General features: G+C 42.9%; 1 protein-coding gene and 1 long non-coding RNA gene across 3 annotated transcripts in view; one reads left to right on the top strand and one right to left on the bottom strand.

Annotated features, from left to right (window-relative positions):
• Window positions 1–22,429, top strand: part of Rsu1 (Ras suppressor protein 1) — a 190,037-nt gene extending 167,608 nt beyond the window's left edge. Inside the window, exon 9 of one of the 2 annotated variants that reach the window (XM_052726782.1) lies at window positions 21,819–22,429. In XM_052726782.1, the coding sequence (XP_052582742.1) occupies window positions 21,819–21,921 (103 nt within the window). In that variant the 3' untranslated portion in view covers window positions 21,922–22,429. Of the gene's footprint in view, window positions 1–16,792; window positions 17,171–21,818 lie in introns of those variants that run through there. The other variant, XM_052726784.1, reaches the window with a different exon arrangement.
• Window positions 1–26,652, bottom strand: part of LOC128102890 (uncharacterized) — a 92,935-nt gene that overhangs the window by 8,482 nt on the left and 57,801 nt on the right. Inside the window, exons 3-5 of the long non-coding RNA XR_008215588.1 lie at window positions 20,428–20,564; window positions 16,971–17,047; window positions 16,772–16,874 (exon numbers count right to left, since the gene is read on the bottom strand). This is a non-coding gene — a long non-coding RNA (uncharacterized LOC128102890). The remainder of the gene's footprint in view (window positions 1–16,771; window positions 16,875–16,970; window positions 17,048–20,427; window positions 20,565–26,652) is intronic.

Below are 26,652 nucleotides of genomic sequence, written 5' to 3'. Positions count from 1 at the left end.
GGGGGGAAATCATCAGTATTACTAGGAAAGTGGAAAATTAAAGGGAAGTACCCAAAATCTTCCTAATAACTTCACATGGGAATGGGCTGGATTTCTTGGGCAGCACTTAGGAGACAGGCAAGAGTCCAAGCCCACATTCTAGAATAATCTTTAATTAACAAGTAAACAAAAACACTCATAAAATCTTTGATGAGTTCAATCTTTAATGCGTTCTTTCTCTGAACATTAAGTCATGTATAATTTGTTCTTAAATAGTTGGCTGACACATAAGAATTTGTCTGTTACAACCCAGTCGTTATCCATGAGTTAACTCTGTCTGGCAGAAATGTAAACTTCCTTTTGGGTTTTACTTGAGGTTCAGCAAGGCAGCAACTCCCCAGTTCTGTGAGAGACCTATGGACCATTCTCAGCAAACACTATTCCTAGGGAATTTTTGCACAGAGACACCAACAGGTATATAAACTTGATGGCATCATGGCAGAACTGACTGTGCTCAAGGAACCAAAGCTGCTCCAATGAGCCATTCAAAGTCCCTGAAACTTTTTTCAGTTATACTAGGGTTGGCTTTCCCAACACTTTTTCTTGTTTGCAAGATAAGGATAGTTCAAGACTAGCAGGTATTTTGGGGGTATTATACTTACTAAATCTAATTTCTCTTTGCATATTACTCAACTTACTCTCCATCATTTGAAATCCTACCATGCAGCAATTCGATGACCTCAACTCTCCCTCTCATGAACAGAAGAGGCAATCCCTGTGTCCTAGCATAGTCTCAGTACTTCTCTGTATGTCCTACTTCTCCTGAAGGGATGCTCTGCAGTAGCAGCCTGGATGTGGATCCAGATGGGCACTGTGGCTCTGTTGAAAAGATAGAGAAAGTAGAGCCACACATACTGGTCTCCTATGCAGCATCAGCAGTGTCTGGTACTGTGTCTGAAATGCAGATGGGACCCTGAGACCCATAGTCTACACAGGAATAAGATCCTTAAAAGTTCTGAAATATGCCAGGCAGTTGTGGCACATTCCATTAATCCCAGCACTTGGGAGGCAGAGACAGGCTGATCTTTGTGGGTTTGAGACCAGCCTGGGCTATAGAGTGAGTTCCAGGACAGCCAGGGCTACACAGAGAAACCCTGTCTGAAAAAAAAAAACTTAAAAAAAAAAAGTTCTGAAATATGCTAAAGTTTGGCAAGCTCTACATGTCTGTTGGGTTCCTGGGCATGTGCTCTTGTGTGTTTGTTTGCATGTGTGTGTGTGTGTGTGTGTGTGTGTGTGTGTGTGTGTGTGTGTGTGTGTGTTCACATTTGGGGGCGTGCAGATGTGTGTACAGGTGCACATGTGCCTGTGTGGAAGCCAGAGGTTGACATCAAGTGTTTTCTTTAATTGCCCTCCACTTCATTTTATGAGGTAGGATCCATTGCTGAACCTGTTGCTCGCTGGTTTTGTTGGTCTAGCTAGCCAAGTTGTTTTAAGGGTCACAGGTGGGCTGCCACACCTGATTAGTTTTTCTTTTATGTGGGTTCAAAATCTGGCCCTGTGCTCGCACAGCAAGTTCCTTATCCACTGGACAATAGCTCCAGCCCCTCACCAGTTGGACATTCTACTGGACCGTGGAACACAACCAGTATGTAGCTCCATGGTATCAATTGTGCTCTAGCCAACAGGGAAACACATGAGGAACAAATAGGCCCTGGACACCACCCAAATGAAAGAGAAACTGGAAAGGCTTTTTATTTTTATTTTTTTTTTTTAAAGATTTATTTATTTATTATGTATACAGCATGTATGACTGCAGGCCAGAAGAGGGCACCAGATCTCATCACAAGTGGTTGTGAGCCACCATGTGGTTGCTGGGAATTGAACTCAGGACCTCTGGAAGAGCAGTCAGTGCTCTTAACCTCTGAGCCATCTCTCCAGCCCCGGAAAGGCTTTTTATAAATTTGTTTCCCGTCTTTAAATGAAGAAAAAAAAAATCTCCCTTAGAGAACTTGTTGGAGATTTTTTAAAAGGTCAAACAGTGAGGCTTAATTAAGCAAATGCAGGAATTAATAAAAAGAGGGAAGAGGAAAACTTACAGACTTGAAACCTTTGCATGTCTCCGACGTGGACCATAAGCCAGCGGCCTCTTTACCCCCTATGACTTCACACTCTAGAGTGGAGAGTCGTATGTGCACAGCATAATATAATTAATTGTCTTTGTTTGTGGTTGAGAACAAATGTGCATCACAGGTCGACAAATGCCTTTCCTACCTGTCTTGTGGAGCTATTTATTAAACCCACATTTCATGTAACACAAAGTAAAACACAAATGTAAAGCTTCTTGCACCCAGCTTATCCTATTTAACAAGTGAAACAGAAACGTAACTTGTTTAGAAGAAGGTAAAGTGTGGGTGATAGTTCACAGAAGGTTAAAGCAAAGGCGGATGTAAAAGATTTCACAACTGTCTCCCCTAACTTCTAGGATCGTGTTCTCCAAACTGCTAATTAATGTAAAGTTGGATTCATATATTGAGATGTTTAATCAATTGGCAGATTGTCGTCAATAAATATGTGTCTTAAGTGGTTTGTCATGGACAGGATAATGAAGTATCCTCTAACTGCCAGGGCTATTGGGAATAATCTCCCTCCCTTCTGGGCAGTCTGCCATGCGTGATCCATCTCCTTCGAATTTAGACAAGATGCCCTTCATTACTGCTTCCCTTACTTCTGGATGGAAAATCCAGACAGGCAGAAAGTGAGTTTCATTTTTCTGCTGGCGGTTTGTCAAGGAACATGAGGCAAAAGGATGGTTACCGATAATATTAGTGGTATTGATAGTGGCTGTGTTCCTTGAGCAATTGCTGTGTGCTGCTCTGTGCTCAGTACTGTGGCTCCCTATCCTCCCTGAACCTTCCCAGCATCACTCCGAAAAAAAGCCACTGCTTTTCAACCTTTTAGATTACCTTCCACCATGAATACCTTGGCCTTGCCTCTCTCACCCTGATACAGTTTACATAGATAATACACCTACCTCCACATAGTTAAATTGGTATGATTTCCCCAATATACCATAGTGGAGAATGCAAATAGAATGTGTCATTGGATGCATTCGGGAGATAAGTGTTGCTCCTGGCTATACTCAAGAATGGGACTAATAGGTGTTTACATCTGCATAGAAACCCTGTGGACTGTGAGCTCTAACTGCAGACTGATGGAGATGTACAGCATGAATGATTCAAATTCTATAAGGGGACATGTTGTCTGTGACAGAATTTTATAAAATGGCAAGTAATTCTTGGCAAAGCCCCCAAAGTAAGCATAACAAAAGCCAGTTTCACTTCAGTTTGCATAAAAATTGCATTTCTGGAATAACTAGTTTGTGTATACAATGGATAGTAAATGGTTTTTGTTCATATATCAAACATTTAAATTCTGCTAACTTAAATTCTGATTTCCAAGCAATGAGAAGTAGGGTTTTCATCTACATTGATGTCCTGTGGGACTCTGAGATGGCCTGTACCCTGAAAGACCACTCAGTGTCTTGCTCTTGAAAGACATCATCATTCTATAAATCCTTGCAATACTGCAAGCTGCCTGCCCTAGGAAGTTCCAGAAAGCCTCCAAGAGAGTATGGCCATCTGTGAGACAAGGGTACTTTGGCAATTTGAACCTGAAATGGGAGCATGGGCCCATGCTAACGGTTTATTCCCCACCTGGTGGCACTATTTTGTGAAGGTAGAGCTGGCTGGAAGAAGTCACATGGAACTTACGTTACACTCACCCTTGGTTACTGCTTCATTCTCTGTATACTGGTCCATGCTGACATGAATGACCAACCACTCCTGCTGCCATACACTGAGGTCCACCATGCTGGATTGAAGCCCTCTGAACCCATGAGCTGAAATAATGCTTCCCTTTTTTACAGGTATTGTAGTCATGGTGATGTAAAAATAACAAACCTAGGAACCCTGTTGTTCAGATATGGCAACTGGAAGAAGCTCCAGTTTTTTTCTCAAAGGGACAGAGACAAAAAGGAGTAGACTTGGGATTCAGACTGGTCTGGACCTAACCCACCATACCTTCCTCCTGGGTACATCAAGACAGGCCATCACTGCCACAGTAGAACCTAGGTAATCTATGGATCCTCTCAATAATTGTGAGAAGAGCTGATTAAAGAATACCACGCACCCATGGTTTATTAAACTCTATGCCTGGATTCCTTGTCGATGGTGCCTAATGCTCCAACCCCTGCAGTGTGATTATGTTGAATCCCTTTACACAAATCAGGAAACTTGATCTTGGCCCTTTCTTCACATTACCCAGCTCATGAGAAGTCAAGCCCAGTTCCAAACACATTGTGACTCCCAGGCCAGAACTCTTTCCCCTGACCCTGAGAGCTGGAATGGACCCTACTAAGGAGGGTGTGTATCTACCATGCTAATACTGTCCACCCTCCTCTTCTTCATCTCCCTCTGCTTTCTTCAACAATACCTAAGTAAAATGAGCAAAAAGGGAATTGAACAATTAAGGTCATTTTTATTGCATTTTAATCTGTTTATTTTGAGTGCACATGTAGTATATAAGTGGGCATGTGTGTATGTGCCACAGCCCAGGTGTGAACTTGTGAGAGTCAGTATGTGGTCCCTGGGGATCAAACTCACATCATTTGACTCAGTGGCTGGTGCCTTTACTTAGCCATCTTGCTGTCCCTAATTTGTTCCTTTTGTGAGAACAGGACAGAGAGCACTAGCACAGCAGAATGTTGGTGTTGGCTGCCTAGGTATGCCGTGCACCGACCTGACCTAGGAAAGTACAGTGTGGTTCCCAGGGACAGCACAGTGGGGACCCTGCCTTGCCCTCTTCAGTGACCTTGTGACCATCTTGGGGAAGATGGTAAGTTTGCTCTTTTGAGATCTTTACTAGTTTTAAGAGTGAGTGCATGGCTCAGTCTCTTTGTGAGGCAAGGACTGGTGGCCCTTTTCATGAGAATAAGCAAGGGTAGACTTCAGGGGACTACAACAGACCCCCAGGGGAGGGGACAGGAAGCAATCGGTATTGGTAATAGTCTACTTTCTGCCTCAAATACCACACCCTCCCTCCTAGAAATAGGGACAAAAGAAGGTTTTTTTTTCAACGTTCTATTCACAGCTTGTACTGAAAGAATGCAAGGGTCTACCTCTGCCTGAGTTCTCCCAAGCCTCTGCGCTTGTCTTTTTTCTTATACTAATAAATACTATGTAGCTAATGTTCCCATCTGGCGAGGCAAAGGGAAGAAGCAGAAAATAAGGCAGCTGCAGTTTCATCACTCCACTACTGATGAAGGTGATACCCATTTGGCGTGGGAGAAAGGTGGGTCTTTATTTTAGAGTTCTTAATTAAGAACCACCAAGTGACAAATATTAATTAGGGAGCCAGCTGTATCCTTCAGTTTCATGGTATATTTCTTATGAACCCGTGAAGCAAGTTGAGTCTGAGGCTCTTTTAATCAATCAGCCTTGGGAACAATTATCTGCTAAGTATACTTTGTGTGTACAGGACCAGATTTAGCTGACAGGGATTTATAAGGTGCTGTCTCTGCCTTCAGAGCCTCCACCTAATTGTGGAGTGTGCACAGAGAGCTAGTATTTCGGTCAGTGCGTGCCCTGAGCACTATGAGTGGGGTAAGAGAAGTGGAAAGGGCAGGAGAGCCAGGAATCTTTCCAAAGTAGTCAGGACATTGTTTTCAGCTGTGTAGACAGCCAGTAGGACACTGGGACTCTTCCCCAAATTTATATTAATAAATCCTGGCATAAGCAATGGGAGGGTGTCTTTTTCTCCAGAGTTGAGGGTCACCCATCAGTCTGCAGAAGAGGTGAATGGAAACAATCAACTAGCGGGACCAAGAATGGACATAATGGAGCATATTGGGATGTCAGTTGAGGTCTTCAGTCTCTCGACTGGTACTCATGACACTGCTCACACATAGGCATATAGTCGCACATAAGCACACACATCCTGCTGTAGCTTCCTAGCACCTCAGGGTAATGGGTAAGAGGAGATTCAGGGTATGGGCACACCTTCCAGGATCACTCAGCTTGATAATGCAATGGTTCCTAGAGCAAATACTATGAGGTACCTCAAAATGTACTATGAGGTACCCCAAAACCTCTCTCCACACCACCAAGCCCTAAGCCTCTGTTGACATTGATGTATCAAGATACATTGAATTCTAGTTTTTGGAATCCCTACTAACTGAAGAGGAAATTGTATGAAGACAAAGTTGTAACTTCCTTTTTTTTACCTGCCCCCTTTTCTGTATATAGTGTTTATGATCACAATGCTTTTCTCAAGCTGGATATGTGATCTAACGTGCAGTTATCTAGCAGTTTTATACCTGGTCGCCCAGTGTGTTGAATTGTATCTGTAAATTTTCAGATCTCTTAAACCACCCACTAGTGTGCCCTGGTCATCTCCTGCAGTGTTCTGAGTCTAGAAATCCGCAGCTCTCCATGTACCTTCACAGACTTGCTTGCGTCCTCATACCATCCCTTGTAAAGTATCTCAATGTGCTCTCATCAAGGGTCCTTTAGCCTTGGTCCTAGGACAAGCTCACTTATGAAGGCTTATACTTTAAAGACTTAGGTTCATCCTGGAAAGCTGAGTTTTGTATGTTTCTGTCCTTAGCCTCTGCTGGTGTCGTTTTGGATTTCCTGTATCTGTTCTTACTGAGTAGCAGCTTTCGTTCAGACTATACCAATGTGTACGTGTATGAACTGTCTCTTGCCCTCACTCTTAGTCTTTTAAATCAAAAGTTCTGAAGCTGTCTTTTCTACAACTGAACTTTCTAACTCTGAACTTCCAGATCCTAAGGCTTTCGATAGTTGATGGTGCAGACCGAATGTCATAGTTCTGACTTGCCTGGCTGTAACCACAAAGTTTCATTCAGAGAAGAAGCCTTGAAATTAGTGGATCTGTGGTCTTTATTTTTTACAATTACACTTAGTATGAGTGTGTGTGGCTAAGGGGACAACTGGTAGAAGTCAGTTCTCTTCTTCCACCATGTAGATTCTGGGGTCAAAGTTAGGTTGTCGGTCCTAAGTCATCCTGCCAGCCCCTTCTTTTAATTTTAGAGTTTAAAGAATTGCACTACCCTCACATCATCATCATCAATCTAGAACGGAATCTATTCAGTGGCCTCTACTGAAAATGAATTAAGCACAGAAACACTCTTCCATTCTTCTCCAGGGAAGTCTGTGTGTTGACAGGATGCATCTTTCCGGGGAGTGAGGCTGTTCGGGCTGTTTGTAAGGAGACGTAGATATGGTAATAAAAGTTTCTTTTCAGTTCCTCTGTCACGTGTCTCAGGAGGAAAGCATAATAAGAAGAATGTGGCACTCCTGCAGCATGCTTGCCTGTGTGCATTTCAGTTCATTGAGTGAGATTCATAGAAGGAGCATTGCCAGCCACGTGTGCCATTAAAAAGTTGCCCATGATGGAGTGGCAAGATCTTTGATGCCTCTAGGTGCTATTTTCTTATTCTTAATATTTTAGATCCTTCTCTAGCACCCTGGCTGACAGGATCAAAGCTGGCAGTCCTATGAAAACTAACCATACTTGGTGTATGGTGATGATGGACTGAAGCTCCAGGCGCACTCAGCAATCGAGTCTGCTGGTGTTTATAGTCAGAGAGCTGGTGCTTGGCCTGAATCCATGAGGACTCCATGCCTTTGTGTTTGCCAGTGATCTCCAATTCATGGCAGTGATGTGGTCCTCTGGGGAATCACAGCCTACTTACATACAGCTACAAGAGCACAAGGCAGAGAGGCATGTGGAAATTCTACTGTCATGCCTAATATACAAGGAGCAAATGAATTTTTCAAATTGGCTTTTCAAAAAAGAAGAAGAAGGAATAGAAGCATTCCAGCTTTACTTTGCTCATGTGCCTTTTGGAGTTAGTATCTTTTCACGCAGCCAGACGGGGAGGCCTGTAATGTAAGCACAGAGTAGTGTTTGCAAGTGTGAGCTATAGCAGAGGCAATGATGCTTCTGGAAACCTTATTCTTGGTGCTGAATTGAACAAAGAGTTATTACTGCTAGGAAAAAAAAACAGTAATACATTGTTAATACTCTCAGATTTGGGCCTGGAGAACTGTACTGTGAATGGGGTGGGAGATAAATAGAGAGGAAAATGGCAAATTAAGGGAACAAATAGCCAGGAGAGAAGAGAAGAGGGAAGACTGCCTGCTGGCACCAGCAGAGGAGAACGCATAACCAGTGTCTGATGCATTTCCTGAGGAATTGGTGTGTTTGCAAATTGCTGCACTGCATCTTAGCAGAATGTAATCTGCGTAACGAAGAGCTGACTAGCACACAGAGTTGGATAAATTCCCTCAGTACTCCTGAAATATAACAGAGCAAGGAACAGTATAATGAAAAATAACAGAGAGAGGAGCTGGGGGCTTAACTTATGATCAGTGTTCATTACAACAAATGACACTTTCACTGCAGAGTTACCATAAAGATTATTGACTCTTACATAATGTGGGTCCCATCTGAATAGATTCCAGAACAGCTTAGCCTGTGAATGGGAGAGCTGGAGCAAGATGAGGGCGAAAGATGCATCCAGTCCCCTCCTCGTGTTTTCAATTAGTATTGGAGTGCTGCCCATTCAGAACCCTGGACAGAGCCTTCTGCATTAAGGACTCCCTTAGTGCTTTTGGCACTGACTAGGGTGATTATGTCATACTCAGTGAAGGCCCGCCTCAAAGAGTGACTGAACTTGTCGGGCGTTTTATTTCCAAGGACCTTCTGTGTATTCTCCACCATTTCCTATTTTCCTCAGGCATACATAATACAGCATCTTTTAAAATATCTCTCTGGAAAGAAACTGTTTTTTGTGTAAAACTTTGTGCAGACGAACATAAGGCATTTTGCAATTCTGTGGTCTCACCCAAGTTTAGAACGGACAACCTCAGTGCTAGCACAGTGTTCAGCAGCCTGGATTTTTTAGTACCTGTTTAGCGTCTGCTAAGTACTCGGTACTTGGTGTGATTTCATCCTTACAACAGCCCCATGATGTCTGTACTGTTAATCTCAGTCGTAGTCTACAGATGAGAAAGACCTCTCAGAGAGGTTGAGTGACTTGTCCAAAGTTACCCAGTTATCAGGAATTATAGATGACTTGCAGAATAACTTATTTGGGTTTGCTATTAATTAGCTTCCATACAAATGCTGAGCATGAAGGAAAATGTCATATCCCCTGGTTTCTTATCTCTCAAAGCATACTGTGCACTAAGTGTATCGAGGCTTTTCTGCTTCAAACCAGAGTCCACAAAGCAATTGAATGCAGCATGTTGTACATTTGCACATTGGGGCTGAGGGTATAGGGTCAGTTGTCAAAGATCTTGCTGCACAAGCAAGAGAACCTGAGTTTAGTCCTCAGCATCCACATAAAAAGCCAGCCAGAATGGCAAGCACTTGTAATCCCAGTGCTGGAGAGGCAGAAATGAGAAGATTCTCATTCTCACTGGCCAGCCAGTCTAGCCTAATTGCTGATCCATAGATCCTCATGAGAAATCCTGTTTCAAAGAATAAGGTCAAGGTAGATGACTCCTGAAATAACAATACCCAAGATTATTCTCTGGCCTCTCCATGTGCATATCACACACATGAGCATGCTTGTACACACCTCTATATCACACACACACACACACACACACACACACACACACACACACACTCTCTCTCTCTCTCTCTCTCTCTCTCTCTCTCTCTCTCTCTCTCTCTCAATGAAAAGTGACCTCCTAAGAGAGCACTCCTTGTCAAGATTAGACAGACAGACAGAGAAGCAACATACATACTTTGGGGGCACAAGCCACCAATTGTCACAGGAATGAGGGACAAAACCTGTATGGGTAATCTACACAGCAAATTTTGGATCTTACCTTTCTTTTAATTTTCAGGTTTGGGGATTTGTTTGATGTTGTTTCTTTAGGTTTGAGGTTTATGGAGAAAATACTTCATCAAGAAATAGAAATTAAAAAATAGTGAGCTTTTTTGTCCACAACAGATTTAATGTTTGTGTCCAATATCATCTAAAACCTTTCTTCCCTCATGAAACTTGACTATGATGTCTTGTCTTGTTCTATAGGAACTACCTTATGTCTTATAGACCCTCTACAATTGGAGTTGACTGTTCCCAAATGTGGATTGTTCCATTTGCATGTTCCTCCTCTGTGTGTGTTTCCTTTGAGCTCTTCTGTCCCGTGCCATCGTACTGAGCTTGGAGAAGCCTCCACACCCGCTATGCCTCTGTCATCTCCACCTCACACTTTTACTCCACCTCACATTCACCATCTGCACATAGAATGTTCTAACACCTTCCAGGGGTGTTTTGTGGGTGAGATTCTTAGATGAAACACTTGAGATTCTTGGATGCGAGGGGCTGTTGTGACAAGTTCCAGCTCTTTCCTGCCCACCCACGGCCACAGTTTTTGCCTGTTGGGGGCATCAGACACTAAAAACCAAGTCCTAAGAATCAACCCCTCCTCAGAGTGTTTCCCTGGGTCTGCTCACAGGTTGCTTGCTGGTGCCTGGGATCCATTACAGATCTTGGTGCATAGCCAACCTAGACTGTAAACATCTTCCTGGGTTTTTGCCTTTTTTCTTCTATAGACTGTAAGTTTCTCAGAGATTCTTAAAAATCTGATGTAAAAACAAAAATAGAAAAATACACGATAAACAATCTTCTGAGGAGATCAAGGCAGGAAGTGTCTTATAAACTTCCTTTTGATGGTGCTTCTTCCCTTAAACTCAAGACTAAAAGGAAGGTGCAATCTGAAGATTCACTTTTTAAGCTGTCGTATCTTCATTATTCCTGTCACAATTGGTGCCTTGACCCCAATACCTCTCTATTTCTTCCTATTCCTGATAGAACCCCTTGTCCACCAAGAGCTTGAATCATGCCCTACTGATGATATCTTTACATCACCAGCTAGTGTTCAAAAGTTGGGACCTCGGATGGAGAAGCAAAAATTGACTTGATTTGCCCTGTTTCAGAGATGCCAGTGACCACATCCCAGAACACAGAGCTTACAGAAGGAACTCGCTATGAGAGGGACAGGACAGAAGGTACCAGCTGCCTCTTCCTACTTTTGCTTGAAGTCCCCTGGGTGGCAGCCTTATGGATAAACCACCATAGATAGTCTATAGCCAAAGACAGTCTCGTCTTAATTACTAAAGTTGTTTTGTTGTCTAGTTTTGCTCTTGGTTTTATCTTGGCAATTTGTAAGCAGAAGTGCTTTATCTCACCAAAAATCCTTGATTGAAGGAAAAAACAATACAGCATTGTTTTAAATATTAGGCATCATGTCATGACATAACCTAGCAGAGTGGACCTTTGAGATGTCCACCCTGTGAAGTTTCATTTAATGTGCCTTGGTTAAGTGCATTTGTATAGCTGAATTGCTGCTCAAGTTCCATAGATAAAGTACATGTTATAGGTTGACTCTCAAGTGTCCCTCACAGGCTCCGGTTTTGACCACTTGTTCCCCCATGTGATGGCACAATCGAGAGGCTGTGAACCCTTTAGCAACCAGATCCTAGCAGAAGGAAGTGAGTCACTAGGTGCAGGCATATGAAGGTTATACCCAGCCTTTGGTTCCTGCCAGACCCTCTGCTTCCCTTCACCATGCTGTAAACAGTTCTCCATCACATACACACTCATACCATAATTCTGTCCATTAGCCAATCTGTATTTGCTGGTGACTATTGGGTACTAACTAAGCACAGGAACTAGAAAATAAAAATGACTTAGACATAATCTTATTCCAGAGGCATTCATGATCCATCTGAACAGTCATTCCAACAGCTGGATGCTTTTGATGATCCTAGTAATGCTATACCTGCTTTCATTCAGTCAATAGACATTTACAGAGTATCTATAGTACACTACTAGGTATGCATCATCTTTCTCACCATTGGCCAAAGACCTGACAAGAATCACTTAAGGGAGGAAGGATTTGGCTCACAGTTTAAGGGAACATTCTATGATTGTGGAGAAGGCTTGTCAGTAGGAGTAGATCAAGGCTGTAGGTGGAAGCATGAGACTGCTTGTTCACATCTCTATGGATCAGGAAGCAAAGAGAATTCTGACACTGACCTGCCTTTTTCTTTTTTGCCCTTTTTGTCCAGTTCAAGACCCCAGCCCATGAGATGGTGCTTCCCACATTAACGTGGTCTTTCCCACTCAGTTAAACTCTCTGGAAATAGCTCCAAAAACATACTAAGAGCTGTCTCCTATTGAGTCTAAATCAGTCAAGTAGACAATAAGGATTACCCATCACAGCCAGGTATAGGGGGACTACAGAAGACAGACAGGTTCCTACCCTGTAAGAATTACCCTGTTTGGTTAGGCAAGAAGCAATAGAAATTATATAAACAGCATAACGTTATTGTGGTACACAGTAAGAGGAAGGCTTATGTTATCAATAAAAAGGTTGTTCAAGAAGACCTGGTTGGGGAAATCACACTTGAAGTAGCACAGAGTGACAGTGTCAGCACTCAACTGTCCATTAATGGCAAGAACACAAAACCCCAGAGGAAGAGGTGATCTTATAGTAAGAACAGCTAGTGGGTTTCAGGCACATCATGGTCTATGGGCTCAATTAATATCACTGGGCCCAATACCTCTCTGTGTTTCAGTTCTGCTTTGTCTATGCCAATTTTTCTCCTAGGCAGTCCCCTATCAACTAGGCTAGTGTGGGGTGCAAATCTAGATTCCTCTTGTTCTCAAGAAAACACAAAGAAAAAGGACATTTCCTCCCTCAACGGCTCAGACACTAGGCCTGTTTCTCTTGCTGGCTGTCATGGACCCCTTGCTCATTTATCATCCACTTAGTTTAGCCAAGGTGACAAGACACCCTGACAGGCTTAGGCTGCCCTGAGTCACATGACCCCCCTCAAAGCCATCAGCATCCCCAGAGTTGACTATATTCTCATCAAGGTACTTGAGCTTCCAGTGCCTCTGTTTCTTTGTCTGTCGGTGAGTATAGAGATGGTGCCTTCTAGGGGAGAACTTGAGAAGAACTCCAGACAGGAGGATAGTAAGGAGCAGGGTAGGGGTTGCAAGAACCTGGGGTGGGAGCAAGGAGGGAGGTTGTGCTGCCTAGCTTTATGTCAACTTGGCACAAGCTAGAGTCATCAGAGAGGATCGAGCCCCAGTTGAGAAAATGCCTCCATAAGATCTGTCTGTATGGGATTGTCTTAATTAGTGCTCTTTGGGGGAGGGCTCAGCCCATGGTGGGCAGTACCATCTGGTGGTCCTGGGTTCTATAAGAAAGCAGGCTGAGCAAGCTATGAGGAGCAAGCTAGTAAGCAGCACCCCTCCATGGCCTCCGCTTCTGCCTCCAGATTCCTGTCCTGCAAAAGCCTTTCCTCGCTGCTTTTGATGATGAACTGTGTTATGGAACCGTGAGCAAAATAAATCCTTTCCTTCCCAAGTTGTTTTTGGTCATGGTGTTTCGTCACAGCAATAGTAACCCTGACTAAGACAAATGATGGCTGAGTATGGGGAACTGACTAGGAGCTGGACATGCAGGCATGGGTCCATGTGTACAGGACAAGAGTAACACTCACTGTGCTTGATACCTCTGCTTTACTATAGTATAGATGTAGCATCCTTCTCGATGTGGACAGAGTACAGCTTACTGGTGCCTGCTGCCTTTCTCTGGAGGTGCAGAGTCCACACACACACACACACACACACACACACACACACACACACACACACACACACGTTGAAACCTTTGGTGACCACTGGTTTTGAGGACAGGATCTCTTTCCATCTCTGGAGTTGTTGTTATGGTCAAGCTCACTGTGTTAGGAGCTAGGCTGGTGCTATTTCAGATGACTGGTCACATTCCTGCTTTGATTCATTTCATGTTGATTTGTCATTTAACAAAGAACAATCTTATTTCCCACATATTCAGGTTTTAGGATAGTGCCTCGGTATTGGTCCAACTATCCCAACTCTCATAGTCTCTTCATATACTTGGTAATTTTGTGTTGACAGAATGTGAAGTTTAAGGTGATTTATAAAATAGGTACAAAATGTCACAGTAGCTTGTGGTCTTTTATTTGATTAGTACCTAGTTATCCCTGTTCCAAAATCTCTTTGGAAAATTACTATTTAACTTTTAAATCCAGACTCAAGTTATTGGGTTTTCATAGTAGTGAATTTAAAGAATAATTTTGAAATGAGTCAATTACCCTGGGTCAGGGGCAGAGGGGAGTCTCTCCAGGGATAGTGTTTATCAGAGAAGGAGCCTGTTTGGGAAACTCCCCAGTGTCCTTGGCTTCTTTCCTTTCACCTCTAAGTTCAGTTTGGAAATTGCAACATTTAGCACTTTGCAGTTTAATTTAAAAGGATTACCTATTTTCTTAAATGCTTAAGCAGCGGAGCAAGTTGCAGCTATTGATTTTCCTCTGCATGTATTCCGTGAAAGCTGTTTCTGCTCCTTCCCCAGGGAGCACACCTCCTGAACTGCATGCTTGTTGGTGACAGCTTGGACCTCTGATACATAACCAAAGACTTTGCCTAATATCCTTTCGACTGCTCAGGGAATTTATATTAAGTGAAAGCATCATTAGAGTAGACAGGATGATGAAGTTTAATGAGCATCTTTTGTACATGCTGTTGTTGGTTTTGCTCTTTCCAGAATCCAGTCTTCTCCCCTCCGGTGGGGCAGAGAGTGAGGCTGGAATGTGTGTGGAATGTTTTCAATTCTGCCTTCTAGTATATGTTGTGTTTGGGCATGGCCTCACATCTGTGTTCAAGCAGCTACATGTTTCTTTGGGCTGTTTGTGTAGATGCTGCCTACTCATGTGTGTTTGTACATTCTTTTTACACTGTATTGAGAACAGTGAACACTGGAAGAAATGATGGGGAAGATGGGAAAGACCCATATTGCTGCTGGTGAAATTGTGTGGAAGCATCTCAAAAACAAAAACAAAAAAAAGAAACAAGCATTTTGAATTAATGAGACTTCTCTTAGGAATAGGAGAATAGTTATATGTTTTTTCTTCAGGACTCAGCAATTTATATGCTAAGATTCTGTCACCAGACCCTCATAGCTGCTAGATGGGATAAATAAAGATCCTGCAAATGCTTATTAATAATCCAGGCTTCACACTTTGTCCACAAATTTATTTGCAGCGATGTTAAATTTAGCACCCTACCATCAGATTACAGATTACAAGCAAAATTACTTCTCATTATTTTTGCTGGCCATCTACTTAGGTTTTAAAATTGGTTCTTTTCTTGGTCTGTATATGGACTTTCCATGGAAACACCCAAAACAACAGTAGGGAGGCATATGACACAAGCAAACGACTTCAGAGCAGCATATTGCACCTCGCATATACCTGGCATTCCAAAACACAATATTTACATGGCACACAATGTGTTTCTAGTGTGCCTTGAGTATACAGAATACAAAAGAAGTGAAGTTTGCATTCCCCACTCGCAAGAAGAAAACATGGTCCTCTTATTAAGAAAACCAGACTGGAAAGTCTGGAATGGTGTAAGACACGATAACTTAGTCAGGTTTGAACTCTGGAGTAACTGTCTAGGTTGACCCAAGCCTGAAGTTGGAAAGTGTCAGCTTTCTCATTTGGATAAAGATAGTGGTGGGACCTACTTCACTGGGCAGCCGTGACAGCGCACAATGAGCGCGTGGAAGCCACTGTACAGTGAACCCAGCATCATCAAGGCATTCTGCTGATGCCTTGAAATAATGAGCCAAGGGCAGGAGTCACTGTGTCAGCCAGGGCTTAATGGTGAGAGCCTCATCAATCTGCAGTGCTTCCTGAAGGCAGAATAGGGGAGAAGAACAGTGAAGGCTGGGGAAGCCTCAAAATAAGACTGAAAGCTGACTTGTAGAAAGGACCCAGGCCAGCATTCTGGGCCATAATAACACAGATCATCCACAGCAAAAAAGCACAGAGACCTAAATGAATGATAGCTGCTAAAACACTGGTATCGGGCCTCAAACTGACTTAGCATTTTTTCTCTTTTATATTTGTATGTGTGCATGCATGGGTGTCCATGTATGTGGGCACATGTATGTATGTATGCATGTACATAGAGATGCAAGGTTAACACTAAGTGTTTTCCTTTGTCATCCTCCTCATTTGCTGAGACGGGTTCTCTCAATTGAACTCAGACGTCTGTATTTCACCTAGTCTACTTAGCCAGCTTGTTCTGTGAAGCACTTACCTAATTATTCTTTATCAATTAAAAAAAATTAGAGTCAGATATCAGAGTAAGAACCTGAATGATCAGAGAAGTGGTGCAGCAGCCATCAGTGACCTTCTATCTCTTCCTTTCCTCCATGTGAAAGGGCTGAGATCCTCTCTCAGGCCCACCTTACTACTTCCTGCTCCCTGTCTATCCTCAGTCCTCCAAAACCTCTATGGTTAATTGGTCAGCTAGTGGCTAGTTCCACCCTCTGACTCAAAGCAAGCTTTATTGTCAGAGTGCGGTCAAAATATCATACAACAGTTCTGGGGATCTGCTGCCTCCTCTTTTTAACCACTGGAATTACAGTAAGGCCACCTTTACATGGGTTCTGGAAATCTGAATTTCTATACTCATGTTTATCCCAAAAGCACTCTTTAACTACAGAGCCATCTTCCCAGCCCCAACTTTCCCCTAAATACCTTAATGAGTTCGTGTCAATCTTGACTGCCTTCTAGATTCAGTTTCCGGGATGTTGCTAAAATTCCTTGGAGGAGGCTCTTTGGAGAAGCTCACCTGCTTTGTTACATTTTGTAGCTGCTCTCCAGGTGGATTGAAGAGGCCATTGACTTGGAAAGCTTTGATGTAGTCATTGGAGCTGTAAAATTAGATGATCTTTCTGTGGAAGAGGATACAAAGAAATAAAAGCAGTGACATGGGACAGAAGAGATCTCCAGAGAGACATTCAGAGGATTCCAGGACAGAGAAGACTTACCAGAAGGAGGAGTGGGGTAGTCTGTAGTAGTCTTCATATTGGCAGCACTCAAGAAGTGAGATGTTCACAGCAGAAGACTGCAAGAAAATATTTGGGTTTGTCTAAGACTGAAAGTATCCCTATCCAGTAGAACTCATACATCAATAATGGAAAACTGCACATCTCATAATGCTTAATAAAAATACTGATTGCAAAATCTATTCTGATGTGATAGACTGGAACATTTTGTTATTATTTCTTACCTACTAACAGGTAGTAGTTTTCAGTTTCCTAGACTTGGTGTGGTCCGTGTACAACTGCTTTGATAACACACTTCAATAAAGCCGCTTTTAAAGGTAGGGTCCTGGGTGGCAAGAGCAGTCTGCAGCATCTTTTCCTAATGGTTCCCCTGGAGAAGGTCCTCATGGGGCATCTTCTGCTGGTAGCTCAGGGCATGGCCTACTCCCTTCACACTTTGTCCTCACAGGACAGGATGGAGGGCCTTGGGATCCTAAGCAAGGTAGTTCTAAGAGCATCCACAGGCTGATGGTCCCTTTGAAATTGACTTGGTCTGCGTCAGGCTCCTGAGAATAATGGATCCTTTCCTGTCACTTCTGCGTGTCCTTCGATGTGGTACGTTGTTTTTCAAACTCATTAACCATCTCTCATTTATCTTCTACAAACCTTAGATTTCAGAAATGAGATTTTCTAGGACTCTTTGCAAAAGGTATAACTCCCTCTGCCCCGTTTTCCAGCTTGCTTGAGCACTTTGCCCACTAGTGACTGTAACCTCATAGTAATCTTGAGCCAGATTCTCTCCTGTCAACACTGTCAAATTAATACAGCCAGGTGGCGATGCCTGCTGGAGTCCTTTCAAGAGGCGGAACCCAAGGACACGTGGTCACAACATAGGTTCCAGGCCATACTTCTGGTGTGGAAGCAAAGTGTGTGTGTGTGTGTGTGTGTGTGTGTGTGTGTGTGTGTGTGTGTGTGTGTGTGTGTGTATGTGGGGGGTGGGGAGGGCTAGGTAGCCTGAGTCATGAGTTTTGTGAGATATTAAAGATGGCGATAGCCATTAGAGCATCCATCATGTGCCAACATGGACAGGATCATTTCTGTATGTCTAGCTCCATCTTTCCTGGAGCCCTCCAAGGTGATAGAGAAATTTCATCTTCGTCTTGTAGATGAGAACATCAGACTGTGGTCACTTAGTGACAGTCCTAAGGCCATGTAGCATTTGAAACTGAATGCCAGACAGAATAGCTAGGTACACAGCTAGCTGGCTCTCTTCTCTAGGCACCTACAGTCCTGGGTGCTATGGGGTGCTTCACAGAGGCCATGGAATTGACATAATGCTCCAGGCTGAGGGGTAGCTGGGGTCTCCTTGGGTGCAGAAGTGGGAAGGAGCAGGACAAGTGAGGAAGGCTGGATTCTATAAGGCCCTAGAGGGCCTAACGGAAGGATTACAATGTAGTCACCTTTGCAGACCAATGATCTGTCTGCCACACTTAGCAAATGGAGGTCCCCCTGGGTAATAAGTGGTACAGCCAAGAATGGTACCCAAGAATTTGGACCCTGAGATCTGTATCATTACTGCCCTGCCACAGCCTCATCTCTCAGTGGGGATAGCTGCTCAGGATAAGGCTGACTCTCATCTGCCCACATAGCTGGAGGAATTAAAGGCTCACACAGGGGACAGAGGCATCATCCAGCCCTTCAGTGACTCACCGAGGAAGTGGGGCAATGCCATGGTTGCTTTCTTCAAAGAGAATTAAAACCTTTCTTCTAGAGTGTTTAGAGCATTGTCATTGACAGACGATAGCATGGTATTTTTTCAGAGAAAACCCCTAATGAAATAAGGTAATCATGTGATTATCTGTATTTAATCACTCTGGGTAGAATGCCACATCATAAGCCCCAGTTTTCACAGTGTTCTCTGCCTACTTCCAATAGATTTTCCATGGTGCCCAGCCTACAGCTACCCTGTAAGGAAAAATACTTACAGGTGAAGGAACTGAGGGATGGCAAAGGGTGGGTGGATGTGAAAACTGCTGGTCATTTGCTCAGAGTCAACACCGATTGAGGGTCAAAACTCTGACTGAAACATCTGCAGAGACTGCTGAGCCCTTTGTAGTGAGCTGCTGTGAAGCTCCAGGAAGTCCAGGCACACGCAGTGCAATCGGAGTATAAAAGGCAGCAATTAAAACACTAGAACATTCCTGCTCTTTCTCTAAAGGAAGGAGAGCCTTGCTGAGTGCCACGTGACATTTGCATCTCCTTCAGAGCCGACTTTTCTGGGAACCTCCTGCTTGCCCATGCGGCTCACTCCATTCAGGCCATGCCAGTTAAATCCCTTGTCAGACCTGAGCTCTCTTAACCCTCCATCACCTCTGGTTGTTGATATGCGTTTGCTAATGCTGAAGTAGTTTTGAGTTTCCATGTTATCTTAGTTATCCTTTCTCACTGCTATGACAGAATGCCTGATAGGCACAGTTTAAAGGAGGAGGATTTATTTTGTCTCTTGATTTCAGGAGATACCAAGCCGTCGTGATGTAGGTACAGCATTGAAAGCTTGTGGCATGGCTTGGATCACCCTTTGATGATAATGAAGCAAAGTGGGACCAGAAGCTAACCCTGGATATAATTCTAAAGACCTCTTCCCAATGGCCTACATCTTCCAGCTAGGCCCCATGTCTCAATAGTTCTGTAGACATGCCCCCCCAAAAACTGTGCCATTGTCTAAGGATCAAGGGTTCAAACACAGCCTATGAGGGCATTTTACATTCACACCAGAAGACATATGAATGAACTGTCTTGTTTCTGTTGGTTTTTCTAATCCATCAAGTCTGATGTTGACTGAGTTTGAGCATGTGTATTTCTTTTTCCTTTGTGGGGATAAGAGATTGTAAAACAGAGGGAAAGTATAAGAAAGCAGTATAACAGATGACCCTGAGATCGGGGTGTCCTTGTGGATGCACAGGACAAAGTCAGATCTTGGCTCTGTGTCATGCCAGAGGACCTCATGAGATGAGAGGCAGCCAGGGGAGCCTGGAGCCCCTGAACATGGGGTATGTGGCTTTGGGTAAAGAGATCGCAGAGACTGTTTGGTAGAAAAGTATGTTTCCAAATGTGCAAATTAAGATGAGGAGTAGGATGGCTAGCCTTCTTTGGCTCAGAGTCCGTTCTGTTTATTGTCTCTGGGAAAGATTCGGAAGAGGAAATACATAGGCAGAGATATTGATGGCATGGGAATCGAGTGACAGCACTAAAGTTGGACTTGCTTTGTGCACCGTGAAAAACCTTTAGTTCTTTCTAGGCTATAGGACCCCAGGTGTCCAGGCCACTCTGACCATTATGTTAGTACAAAGCTCTCTAAGCTCCTAATTGCTACAGTGCTTAAGCCTATCTGCAGGCTCCCTTGTAACCCCTACAGACATATGTTGCCTCCTTGACACAAGAGAATGGCTGTCCCTTTTACCTGCAGAGCAGTCCCCGCACCCGGCTCTGGGGTCCATCTCTTATGAGCTGCAACCGCGGAACTCCCAGCTCTGTGAGGACAGACCTCTCCATCACCACCGTTGGAACAACCAGCCTCAAGCACTGACACTTGGGAGCCTGCAGAAGAGAACATAATATTACCTACTGAAACGCTAGTACCTGGCTTGCCACCTACCAAGGGGGTGACTCCCTTTGCTGGGTCTTCCCCTCAGCTGGTCAGCCGTAGTGTCCATGCCAATCAAGAGCATCTTTGTGTTCATCACTGTGTGTAGCCATGTAGTGTTAGTATCAAAACTGGGAGAAGGGGTTGGGAGTATAGCTCAGTGGTCAAGCACTTGTCTAGAATGATTGTGACCCTGGACTCATCCTCAGCAGTATACAGTAAGTCAATCAGTATATATACACGAACAAACCTGAAACAGTAGATGTGATCCTTTGAGTAGGCATTAGAAGCAGTGGCTCCTTACATAGAGAGGTGAGTCTTTTGGCTGACCCTCATTCCATGAGAAAATAGCAGGTATCACTAGGACCGTGGCCAAGCCTTTCCTCTAGAGATACCGAGGGCATGGAACTCTCTGGAAGACACAGTTACATTAACGGGGGGAGTTAAGGTTGAGCTCTATTTATTCTAGGGTGGCTTTAATTTCGTTTAATCAGAATTACTCATAAATTATGGATTCATTACTATCTGCCGCTCAGTTAAATTCTTTCGGCAATGGATGCATCCGCTGTAATTGTGGGGCACTTTGTCAACATTTAATCAGCGGTACTTACTAATGTGGCATTGATGTGTGGTGGCCATCCCCACACTATCAATCACACAGGAGCAGCCAGGGTGACCCCCAGCACCATTGCTCTTCGTCACGTTAACCGGCCCCTAGGCCTTCAGGCCAAGCCTTGGTACTCACTCCTCATGACATGGCTACTCTGTCCCTCCAGTTCAGTGAGTCCTTTGTCCATGTAGACATAAGCACTCCCAATCTTTGGAACACCGCTCTGGAAGGGCTTTGTGAATATAACCTGTGTTCACAGTCCTGAAGATCTCTTCCTCTTCCTGCACCCTGTCCAGGAAGTGTGATACACGAAGAACCTTGTCTATGAGAGAAAACTGTAGCACAGGGTGTATACATGTACATGCGTTCTGTACATGCATGTGTAAAATCATAAATTCTCAGAGTGGATGAGGCAGAGTAAACAGATCATTTTTTGGCTTGTCAAATATATCTGGTGACTGAATATTTAAAGTTCTTCCTAAAGAAACGAGTAAACAAAGCTTATGACTTTACCCTCTCTCTCTCTCTCTCTCTCTCTCTCTCTCTCTCTCTCTCTCTCTCTCTCTCTCTCTCTCTCTCTCTCTCTCTTTTTCTGTAGCCTCTACGGCAGACACATGCAAGCGAACCCAGAACCCCCAAAGAAGAATAACGACAAATCCAAAAAGATCAGCCGGAAGCCCCTTGCAGCCAAGAACAAATGAGGAACAGACACTCTGGGCTCTGGCCTCCTCTTTAACTCTCCTGGCCTTCCTTGCTCTGTCTCACAGATAAATACCGTGTGCTTGTGCCTACTTTTAAAAAAGAAAAGTCTTTTCCGTCTCTCCTCCCACTGCTTGAGTGCAACCTCACCTCTGCACTTTTGAAATTCTTGTGGTAGGTGGTACATTTTTATAAAGTCTTAAATCCATTCCCATTTGTTTCCTAAAAATTGCCAAAGGCAGGAAACAAAGCTCTCATTCTCCTGCAAATTCCATGGTAGTCATAGGTTTCAGCTCCTTGAATAAACGTCACCAGGCTGCTTATTGTCAAAAGAATAATTAAAATCATGTAACCACTTAAATGTCACAGTTAACACTTTTAACACTTCTCATTCTTTCTGTTTATTCGCATAACTCATTATTGTGCCTTATTAAAAAAAATCTTCCTTCACCGCCAAGCTATTATGTTCATTTAACTCCAAAATGATTTTAATAAAATCTTGAATTTATATCACACGTTTCTTCTTGACTAAAATAAAAATTAACCTAGTATTGGGGTATACACATTTTTTATTACTCCCTTCCCCCACCAAAAAAAAAATTTTACCTCGTCTAATTTTACAGATGATAATCTATGGACCTTACCATAAAAGAAGTAAAACATTAAATCATTGTTACTTTCCTCTCACATCAATTTGTCAGGCTTTTTTTTTTTTTCTTCTCCTTTGAAGAGTGTTTCTAAATTAGGAAGGAGGAGAAAAACAAATCTCTAGGAGATTCTGCCAGGAGATTTTGGAAAGCAGCATCCTTTCGCCAAACGAAACTGTGACTTTTGCCAGTGCCTGCTAGACAAGGGCTGTGAAACAAGAGAGAGAAAAACTCAAGTGTGTGTTTTTGTGACTGGAGAGGATCTGTTCACATGGAAGCATTCTCCTAAGACACTGATGTCCACGAAGTTGTACCAGTGTGCACAGTCTGTACCACACCCGGTATGGAGACCACCTTGGCAGAGTCACTGAAGGACCAGTTGTTGATCTGCAATAGGCAGTTTTCCTTCTCACCAGCAGTGGGGTGTGTGTGTGTGTGTGTGTGTGTGTGTAGATGAAAACAAACAAGTTTTGTGGGAGCACCTGGAGACCTCACAACAAAGACAGGTAAGATGAAATGCTCTCTCACTGGGCTGTGGGAGCACCTGGAGACCTCACAACAAAGACAGGTAAGATGAAATGCTCTCTCACTTTTTTTTGGGAGAAGGACTAACTCTTTCCCTTGCCGTATTTGCCATCCGTTTCCCAGCTGTGCCCTAAGTGAGCCAGAGTCAGAGCAAAAGGCCTTGAATTCATTGGCTCGTCCATATCTTATCTCAGCTGAGGACACTGCATTTCCAATTCTTTTTTTTGTATTTATGTATATATATATTGCATGTATGTGCATATATATACACACACATATAACATTTTAAGTAAGATGCAAATTGCTAGTCAACTTACATGTTGAATTTTTTTTTAGTTTTTTTCTTTCATTTTTCTTTATTAAGAAATTTTCTACTCACTCCACATACTATCCACAGATCCCCCCTCCTCCCTCCTCCCACCCCCCAGGCCTCCCTCCCAAGCCACCCCGCATCCCCACATCCCCCAAATCGAGGTCTCCCATGGGGAGTCAGCAGAGCCCACCCAGCTCACTGAGCCTAGGCAGGTCTAAGCCCCTTCCCACTGCACCAAGGCTGTGCAAAGCATCACACCACAGGCACCGGGTTCCAGAAGCCTGCCCATAGACCAGGGACAGATCCTGATCCCCCTGCCTGGGTGCCCCCCAAATAGTTCGAGCCCTGGGAACCATAACCCATGGGAAGGGGAAGCCCCAGCTACCATCCCTTGCTCCAGGCTCCAGATGATGGTGTTTACAGGAACAGAGTTGGCCTCACCATGAATTTTTTAAATTATTATTATCTTAAAGCTTGTGAAATTGTAGAAGGAAGAACAATGTCATCACTATTGTTTGAAAGACGTCACAGACAATTAAATTAGCAGCAAAGTATTAGTAAAAACAGCAATGTGAAAGTTGTAAGAAATTTCTCTTTCAAAAGATGAGCTCTCTAGATAGGAATATGGGCAAAACATTTAAATTTTTAGAAGGCAATATCCCCCCAAAGCATGAAGATGTAAAAGGCAAAAACTCACTGGTAATAAAAAAAATACAAATCAAAAATAAGCAATGTATAACAATGAGAAATGAGCAAATATTTTTGAGGTGGGCATTAAATGTTAGAGGAGTAATGTGAGGTAAGCATTCTTACATACTGCCACAGGGAATATAAATTTCCCTCGAGGTTGGGTGTACCACTTTAATAATACACATCGGAAAGTCCTAAATTACGTACTTCAGAGCAAGAATTTTTCCTTCCAAGGATTTATCCTGAAGGCACTGTCAGAGGTACAAAGAACTGTGTTTGATGATTGCCCTGGTAGTGTGGTATCCATGGTTAAATGTAGGGACAGCCAGCTGACCCAGGGGAAGAACTGCGGAGTATTCACAGTTACTGAACAACTTCCAAGGACCGTGGGGAATATCTAGTTATACCAGCTGGTTAAACAGCACAAGGAACTTTAAACTATGAACAGATGATCCTGATTTTATTTTATTTTTTAAAGTTGTGTTTGTAGTATGTGCATGTAAAACTACATTGAAGAGGTTGATAAATTATCCCTGTATTGTGAACTAAGATTCTTTTTCTCATTTCATTTTTTTTAGCCTGACTCTGTGTTTTTAGATTTCTATAATGACCATGTAACTTGTAATCAAAAACATCAAATGTATATTTTTTCAGAATGAAATTGGTATATTATTGTATATAACATAGTCCAGAAAATAAAATAAATATTTAAATTTAAAGCATAATATAAAAGTCACGTTAGCATTTTTGTTACCAAAATGAATTTCTACATCTTTTTAAAAAATATTTCTTTTATTATTTATGTATGTGTATGTATACAGGTGCATATATCTGCAGGTGCCCACAGACACCAGAATCAGACCTCTTGGAGCTAGAATTACAGATGGTTGTGAATCTCCCATGGTGGATACTGAGCACTGAACCCTTATCCTCTGAAAGAGCAGCCAGCACCCTTAACTAGTGAGCTAGCTCTCCAGCCCCCACATCTTCTTGTACTCTATGTCTACCCACTATCTAGATAACAACAACAAAATCACAGTATAAAAGGTATCCTTTGAACAAATAAAAAATAGCTCAGAAATCAACTCTGCCAACTATTCATGCCTCGCAGTTATCCATAGCACTTTTGCTAGTAAGCATTTTTATGACCTAAAATTAGGTTTTAATCATTTATATACATAGGTTTCCCATACTACATACACAATATGTTATATTTTATGTTTGGGGATAGTCCCCATCAGTAACATTTCAGAAAATTTCTCTGCTCTTTAGGAATGTCACATTTCTATCAAGACTGCATATAAGTACATCGTGACATTAACTCTTAGTCATGCTTATCTTGTATGTAATAAACATTGGAATTTATTGTCATTGCTGTTTTCCTCTTTTCTGTTAGGAATAATGTCACTCATTTGTTGAGGGCCTTTCATCTATCAGACATTTTCCTGGCATGTTTTCTTTCATTCTCACTCTATATTCATGACCATCGGTAGGAGATGTGACCTCAGAAAAATTAAGGAACTTCCCTCAAGAGTACAGCTAGCAAATGGCGGAGGAAGGATGTAGTGGAGGGGTCTTTGGCTCATAAGTACCTGTGCTTTCAAAGCCTGTATTGCCCCTCCAATGCCATCCAAGCTTCTTGGACAGTGGCTCTGAACCTTCTTAACGCTGAGACCTTTAGTACAGTTCCTCATGTTGTAGTAACCCCAAACCATAAAGTTATTTTGTTGCTACTTCATAACTATAATTTTGTTACTGTTATGAATTCTAATGCAAAGATGTGATATATAGGATATCTGATATGTAACCCCTGGGGGGTCACGACCCACCAATTGAGAACCGTTGTTCTTGGGTCTCCCATAGGCAGTACTCCTACTACTTGGAGTATCTGCTTTTGAAATCCTGAAATGTTTCTTTTATTATCTCATCCAGGTCCTGCATGCTGACATCCATGATATTGATTCATGATCCCGTCTATCAATGTTGGGCCTTTGGTTTCTAGTGTCTCTTCTCATGTTGGTTAGATGGCAGCATGTCTCTGTTGGCTATGTGCTATAGTGACCAAAGCAGACAAACCTCACTCCAGACAATCTTTGCTCTCTCTTCATCTAGAAATGTATGATTTCCAGTGATACTCCATTAAGGAAGCATAATACACCTAAAGGGATTGAAACTCCTAAAACATGCAAAGTGGCTTTGGGGATCATTTCCTAGCTTTGATTGATCAGACCACTTGGAAAACTGTTTTTAGAGGCTCAACCAGAGAAGGAGAAGAGAACCCATCATATCCATATACCCATCATAGCATCCTCATATGGAGCATAATCCTTTAGGCTTGTTATACTTAAAATATTACTGCCTGAATAAATGCTGTTTCCACTGGCTATTTTCAGTATCCTATTCCTTCTAAGCATTTACACTTGCGTTATCACTGTAGTGGCAATGTCTTATTATGGGATGTTTAGAGGCCTTCTGAAGAATCTGACATGTCTAAAAAGGTATGTATACCAAAAATCTGAGAGTGAATTAAGGAATCAAGGTCAGGTCCAAATGAAGTG

Source organism: Peromyscus californicus, unplaced genomic scaffold, assembly GCF_007827085.1.
Source record: "Peromyscus californicus insignis strain IS unplaced genomic scaffold, ASM782708v3 Scaffold_8__1_contigs__length_139910024, whole genome shotgun sequence".
NCBI classification, from domain to species: domain Eukaryota; kingdom Metazoa; phylum Chordata; class Mammalia; order Rodentia; family Cricetidae; genus Peromyscus; species Peromyscus californicus.
Note: the sequence above shows the minus strand (reverse complement) of the source record. Positions and strands in the feature narration are given on the sequence as shown.